Here is an 8,150-nt window from a genome sequence, read left to right as displayed (position 1 = left end):
TCATATTCAACAAATTGAGGCATATTTGATCGCGACTGATAGTAAAATTGCCGAATCGAATTGAGAGATGCTTAGAACGGGTCGTGTGGCCACAAGGTCGATTTTTTTTTTGACCACACAACTGTAAGCCGGTCGAAAAATTCTGAATAGTAAAACAAATCGGCATTCATGCAATGTCTTCTTTGTCAGTATAACTAACCGTGAATAGATATTCATTTACACTAGATATTAGAATCCTTAAATTCCGGTTTTAAGTAATCGAATAAAAATGTTTTTTCCTATTCCTTTAAGCAGTTGACATTCTCTTTTTATGTTCTTTTTTATTTTGTCGGCTGCAACTTTGCTGTGATCAGCTTTGCGTTGGTGTTTCTATTATATTGTTTTTTTTTTTATAGTTTTTGAAGATTAAGAACTTTAGGGGCCCTAAAAGATTTTGGCGCCCCCATTTATGTCTCACTACAAATATAAACAATAATACATCGTAAAATAGCATTTTATTTTTTGAAATTAAACAAAACTAACAGTTAGATGGAAAACAGCGTTTATTTTTTTTTTATACTTCCACTTTATTTATATCTGAAATGTTTCCTCATACTTTTCCGAAAGGCAAAGTCTTTGATCAGATCCTCAAAACTAATCTTACGTATAGCGCATCTGCTTCTATAGGCTACTTAGTAGAGATATGGCATCCAGCCTGCCTCTGTTATTTCTATTTTAATTATTCATTTACAAGTGTGTGTGTGTATATATATATATATATATATATATATATATATATATATATATATATATATATATATATATATATATATATACACCCCTGCCCCCAACATGCCCTAAGCACTTGCTTATTTTGCTAAATGGTTAATCCAACCCTGGCTGTTATATTTTAATCTTGTATCTTAACTGAATTCAGTGTCTGATGGAGCTAGGGTAGCTTATTCCTTTATTTTTCACATATATTTTTGTTTTGTTTTGCTATCACCTACAGTGTTTAGTATATAATTTGATTCGTGTATTTTTTTTCTTTAAATTATTTTCACATTATTGATGTTTGTTGAAAGGTTTTCTGAGGTCAGTCTTCGTGATCGGCGTTTTAAGCAATTGTGTTTTACTCTTTGGTGTTCCTTTTGTTCTTTAATTCATTTGACAGGGACCTGTTTTGGCAGGAAATCTGAACTTTGTATAGTACAAATAAGTATTTTAAATTACTGCATGTAATATAACGCATATAACAGCTCTGCCTTTTTTTAACATGTTTTATTTATAGTGAATGAGGCCAGAAAAATATTAACGAACAATAACGGTAAGGTTATATAATAAAGTATATGAAGACGTGATAACAACAAAATCACCATAACAGGCAATTGGGAGATGTTAAAAAACTTATTATTGATTTTATCAGTATAGATAAATTTCTCATTTTTTATGAAGTTTATGAGATTCAACTAAAATTTAACACTATTAACAGGAATTAAAAGATTGAATATTATCCATCCATCCATTATCCAACCCGCTATATCCTAGCTACAGGGTCATGATTTGTGATTCACCCATACAAATCATTATATTTATTAAGTAACTTACAGATTTAAAATTTTAATATACATAAGCAAAATATGTCGACATACAGTAGCATAAAAACGGTGTGAGGTTTTAAACCTTATTAATGACTGCGCACTGCGCATTACGTCACATCCGTAGATTAGATCCGCCTAACCCGGAAGTTTCCGGTATCCATGCCATAATGGACTGTGGAAACGCTGCGGCGCTCTTACATTCTGCTGATGAAGAGTTTCGTGGTCGGAGACTTTCTGAAGCTGAGCGGCTTTACACGCAGTTTATTGATGTTTGCAAAGATAGGTACTGCAAAGAGAAAAGTAAATGTTAATGCGAAACTGTCACATGTACCCCTTATTTATCTGTCGTATAATGAATGGACAAACAGAGACAAGAAAAATTGCAAATTTTGTTTTCTTCCCGTTTCAGTCAGCTTTTTGCAGTTAGCTGCTTAATCACTAACTTTATAACATACTAGAAGTGGATATTGGTCGTACTGACTGTTGTTTTAACTTGTTTTTAAGGGGCTGCAGTGTAGAAGACCTTGCCATTGCTTACAACAATAGAGGACAGGTCAAGTACCTGAGAGTTGATTTCTATGAAGCCATGGAAGATTACACATCAGCCATCACAATTAACAAGCATTTTGAGATACCATATTACAACAGAGGATTAATAAGATACCGACTAGGTACCTACCGCTTTGTTTAATGTGCTGTAATCTTTTCTCATAGGTTATGTTTTTGTATTTTCTAGCCAAATAATAGCTACACCACTGCATTTAATTTATATATTAAAACGGTATTTATATGAAAAGTGTATTAGTATGCGTTTTGGGCCAACACTACAGTTTAAAGTGCTGAAAATGACTGGTGTGGGTGTTAAACTGATTTAAACTGACAGGAATAGATTTTTTAAATGGCCAATAAATAAAGTAGGTAAAATTCCCCAGAATGTACAGAAGACAGTGAAATGCTTGCTTACATCCCTATGTGCATGTATCAGTCAACGTGCAACACATCTCCATGAGAAGTATAAAAACATTATTTTGCCTTCCTTATCACAAAACCTTAGACTTCTTTATCTGAAATGTCTACCTTACCTTGAAGTTTGAAATCTGGCACCCTGCATATACAGTATGTGATGACCAGGTCTTTTGTTTCACTGTGTAAGGAGAATAGCTTTAAGGAACAGCATTTTTAAAAAGTATTATATATTTTATCAAAAAGTGTACATTTACTGAAATTTAAGTTTTAACCCTGAAATAGATTATTTATTTAGTTCTTTATTTCAAATTTATTTGACTACAAAAATGTCTGAAAGTAAACAAAGCTAAATATGAGTAATGTGCCATTTTTCATGTAAATGAAACAAGAACACAAAAAAAAAGTTTTGGAAAAATGTTTTTTTTTTCTGCTGTGCTAGAAAGTGTTAAAACAGACAGTACATGTTTAAAAGGAAGAGATGTATTTTGCATGCAGTTTACCATTATGTCAGCGTTTGTATGTGAATTGCCCCATGTCATTTACAGAGTACAGTGAATTTCTTACTTGCTTTATTTACCAGTACTGTATACGAATAGTGTATGTTGTAAGATTTTTCAGGTATGGAACACAAGTTTTAAGGTAAGGTTATTTCAGGTAAGGAAGATGGATATTTTGAGGTAAGGTAGTCATACTCCCTGTTGGTTAGTGGTGGCATTAAATCTCACTAAAAGATTGACCTTCTTGGACGCACACTGGCACAGGTGTCTGCCCACATATATGGTTAAATCCCATTATATTATGCACCAATGGCCATTGTACATGTGTCCCAAAATTTCAGTGAAATTCTGCTTTTTTGTGATAATCTTCCATGTGGGATGATTTTTATATTATTTGTGTGCATCAGTTTACTCTACCTATAAATAAAGTACATGTACTACGAAAAGTTTTTGTTCATTCCTGATACCCTATGTAGTTGCAAAGTATTGATACAGAATGTTTTTAGGTCTGAAACCAAAATCTAATATTGGATAAAGTGCATCTGAATGAGCATATAACACACATTTGCAATAATTGAAGAAATCAGGAAGAGGTAAATACTTTTTCACAACACTATATGTAATGTCACGTAACCCTTATAACAATTAATTAGACCAACTTCCTTTCTACCACCCAAAGTAGATCATTTCAATAACAATTCACTAAGGCATAACTGCCATTAATATAATGCTATTTTTAAAATTGTAAATACAGTGTAATATACTGTATTTGTAAGCATTTCTCCTCAGTAATTTCTACTTTCTGAAGAACTGCAGTTGTTAATTACAACAAATATTTTAAATAACTTTACACTCAACAGAATACTACTAAATTTAATGAGAGAAAGAATAGAAAATCAAACAAAAGTGATTAATTCAAACTATCCTACTAATTGCCATTCTGTTTTTATATGTTGCTTCCTTATGTCGGACTATTTTTGTTTAGTTGTGGCAATGTTTGTATCTATGTGTCATTTACTATACTCTTATTTATTTGTATTAATTTCCTTCCCCATATTTCAAATTATTAGCTAGTGATAATTTCAAAATTTGCCATTTTTCAACATGAACTAAGCCCTGTCCCCAGTATCTCATACTATAGTCTGGAAGCTTGAAAGAAGTTTTATTCTGAATGTTTACATATATAAAAAAAAATAATGAATTTTCAGTTTTCTTTGATTCCCGAAGTGCATGCTTGCAACAGACTGTCTGTATTTAAAAAATATTTAAACCTATAGGCCAAAAGCTAACATATACAAAATAACTGATGGTATTTAAAAGTATTGGTAGGCACTGCAAACTTTTTTTTCGAGAACATTGTTATGAGGTGTAACATCTGTGCGTGGAAGCTTGGCAGTTAATAGCTGTGTAAACAAAAAATAAATTCTGATACCATATGTTAAACCTTTAAAACCTATTTTGTGAGAATGCTTACAGGCACAGGTGATACATACATCTAGGTCTGTAAAGGAAAGAAAGAAAAAAAACAGTTCCATTGTGACATGCCGCATGCTTTTTTTTTTTAACAACACCATACCAGTAATATTTTATTATAATGTGAGGCATAATATCTGTACTATATCTTAAGTAATGCGTTAAAGTAACTGGCAAGCACATAGGTAGCGTGGCTTATTGAGTAAGGTTTTGCTTAGTAAGCCACAAGCGGGCCTGTTCAGTGCACAAATCTTCTTAAATAGTGTCACTCTCAATAACTCCATTTACCTCCTAATATTCCAGTTCCCTGAAAATGTTTAAACAAATGTTCAGAGTATGTGCAATGATGCATACCACTTTTTCTGTTGAACAGTAAAGCAGTTTGCACACAAAAACATAAAATACCAAATCAACAAAAGCGCAGTATAAAATTCCAGAATAAAAAAAAAAAATGATTTAATGTGTATTTCAAGTAGGTTTATACTGTATAAAACATATGGATTTTTATAAAGTAGATCGTCTCATTCAGAGGTCCTTAGAAATTTCTTGGTAATTTTTTATCTTTCATATATTTTTATTTCTCTGTTATATTTTATTTTCTCCAGTTCTTTCAGTTATATGTTTTTTTAACCTTTTTCCTTTAGGCTTTTTTGAGGATGCAGAAGAAGATTTTAAGAGAACACTCAAGTTGAATCCTAATTTTGAAGACGCAAAACTTAGTTTAAACCAGACACTGTTGGATAAAGAGGATAAATTAAAACGAGGCTATTAAGCGTCTATAATAATAATGATTTTCTTAAACAAAAATAAAAATGTTTCATACTTTAATGTATTGTAGGATGGATATATGTAATGTTTTTTCCTTAAAGCATCAGATCATTTCAATAATGTCACTTTAACAAATGTAAATTTGTATTGAATTTTTTGTATTGAATTTTTTTTTTACTTCATGCTTACTCATGGATATACGTTGTATCTGTTTTTTAAGATTATATTAGTAAACTTGCAGTTTACTACCTGAAACATATGTATATATACAATATGCACATCTTTTTGATATGTTTATTATCATTATCACATATTTAATCTCCATTTTGCTTGATTAGCCAGGTTGGCCAATTGCCCCCAAACCTTTGGCTTCTGCTTTTGCTGCAGCCTTGAAGTATTCTTCAAGGTAAAACATATTTTCCCATATCATCTGCCATCACATTCACCTATGTCTTCTGCAGATTCCATTTGGGCCTTATCCCCTTTACCTTCATCACAATACACATCTTCACCATAATTTTGCCTATCACTTATTTGCACCTCTCTGCACCGCATCTATCCCCTGCACATCTTTATCGCTATCGTGAAAAGCAGTGGACTCAGAACAGATCCATAGTGCAGCCCCAACTTCACTTCAGAACTTCCACCATTCATATGTACTGTGCACTTTGACATGACCTTTATCCACACCTATCCTTTCAATGTCCACCTCACCATCTTTGGTGTCAGTTATCAGATACCATCTGAAGATCTCTAAAGTTATAGCACCAATTGTTTCCCTTCATCTGATTCTTTTTCGACATTTAAATGATTAAAAATATGTAATGTATTGTTTCTTTCCCTGACATTAAACCTTAGATTTCACTACCTTTAAAACAGTCTCGAATCTTTTTTGTTTTGCTGTTTTCTCAATTTGGCATTCTGTTTTCTAAAGATAAAAATTATTATCCCTTCTTTTCCCTAATTCAAAACTTCTCCATGTTTTTTCTGCCTGGTATCATTGATCCCATTACTATCAATGAAGATGTTTTCTTGTGCATTTCCTAAGTCATTTATCCCTACTACATAGTGCCTTTCTTTGATATCATCTTTGTAAGCCTGATCACATTTCTCTTTCTTTCCTCATTCTGTACCTCACTTGGAGTCTACCATTCCATGGCTTCTTACACTTTCGTAAGTACTTTTCAAGCATATCATTTTGCTTCCTCACATGGTAGATGACTTCACTACTCTGCTTTCTCTATTCCAGCATTCTGTTGAAAATGTCTCCTTGTGTCTTAATGGCCTCTTTATTTGGTTGTTTTCAACTAAACATTTTTCATTGCTTTTCTCTTGCCATTCACTCCTGATGTATGTGAATCCTCATTTGCTCTTGCCATCTACACCTTAGCAGATTTACTTCTTATAGTTTCCTCTTCTTTCCAAACCCTCAACCTCAGTAAACACTTTTAAATACTTTTCATATCTCTGGGATTTTATGATGTGCAATTTTTCATCGACATGCTTTACATTTGTCATCATGCCCCACTCATCCCTAATTCTTCAATAAACAGCCTGTTGTGTTCCTTACACCGTAATCTTAAAATCATCAGTACTGTTTCTAATATGCCCATTCAGGTCCCCAGCCAGTACAGTTAACTCTCCTGAGCCATCCTAGACATCAACCGAGTGAACCAGTCTCAATATTCACTTCCTTACTTCTGCTACCTGGTGGGACATACTGTATTCCAAGACTGTTTTTATTAGTCATTTACCAACAATCAGCTTAGCAACCACAACATACTCACTCGCCCCTTCACTTTATTTGCCCATTTTTTTGATACAGACACACTAACCCCAGATTTTCTCCTGCCCAGAAACCTTTGAACCATGCAATGCTCCCAGCTACATTAAGTATTATCACACCTTTACCTTTCTGTGTGTTCAGCACTTTCACCACCTCACCTGGGGCCTCTTGCATAACGGCATGTGTAGAATTCACACTCTAACATGGCGTACGGACAAAAGCGGAAATGTGCTCATGCATAATAAAATCCAGATGCATAAAACTGTGCGAACGCCAACTTCCACGTTCTTCTGCTGCATAAATCCCAGTCAGTGTGAAAAGTAACGCACGTGCACGCGCCTGCTGTCCTGTCCCGTCTCCTCCCAGAATTATGCCTCTTTGAATATGCAAATCAATATAAATAACCCTTAAGCTCATTGTTCTGTGAAAAGGCAATGGCAAAAGCACGGGGGGAAATAGAAGAATTTCAGCGAATGCCAAGTGGAGGCAAGGAGAAACATACTATTTGTTGGTTTAAACAGTGGTATAAACAACAAAAGGAAGTTGATCGAGTGACATAGAGTGTCGGAGAAACTCGAAAGCTCAAGTGCACAAAGTTGCACAGTGCCCGAAATAAAAAAGAAGTTGTCAGGTATCAAAGTTGCTGTGAAAGGGCGACTCATAGCCCACCGTCTGAGTGTCATATGAAAGCTTATTAGGGTATAGAGAAAAAAAAATAGGCATGCAGTGGGGAAAAAAGCACGAAATTTCAACTTTAATCTCTAAATTTCCACTTTAATCTACTTTGTCATTAAAGTAGAACTTCATAACTTCATCTTAAAATCGTTTCATTTACTAGTTTCTCAAATCTCATCATAACTAAAGTAGCACATTGAATGCTTTGTTTTGTATTTGATCTACTATGTGTGTGAATCACTACATGCTTCTTAAACCAGCTTTCTCTTCCTCTGACAGGACACAGAATCCATTACATTCGTTATATTTCAGCTCTCTGAATAATTAAAATACTGAGATGTATACTTGATATCATTTTCATGATGACAGGAATTAAAGCATGTTATTAAACATGGGAACACAGTG

General features: G+C 33.6%; 1 protein-coding gene across 1 annotated transcript; it reads left to right on the top strand.

The window, feature by feature from the left end:
* Positions 1-1,714: 1,714 nt before the first annotated feature.
* ttc32 (tetratricopeptide repeat domain 32) lies at positions 1,715-6,160 on the top strand. Its single transcript, XM_039748174.1, has 3 exons — positions 1,715-1,863; positions 2,085-2,251; positions 5,161-6,160. The coding sequence occupies exons 1-3, from the start codon at positions 1,748-1,750 to the stop codon at positions 5,286-5,288; spliced, it is 411 nt and encodes a 136-aa protein (XP_039604108.1). The 5' UTR covers positions 1,715-1,747; the 3' UTR covers positions 5,289-6,160.
* The last annotated feature ends 1,990 nt before the right edge of the window (positions 6,161-8,150 follow it).

The sequence above is a fragment of the Polypterus senegalus genome, chromosome 3 (genome assembly GCF_016835505.1).
Source record: "Polypterus senegalus isolate Bchr_013 chromosome 3, ASM1683550v1, whole genome shotgun sequence".
Lineage (NCBI taxonomy): Eukaryota > Metazoa > Chordata > Cladistia > Polypteriformes > Polypteridae > Polypterus > Polypterus senegalus.
Note: the sequence above shows the minus strand (reverse complement) of the source record. Positions and strands in the feature narration are given on the sequence as shown.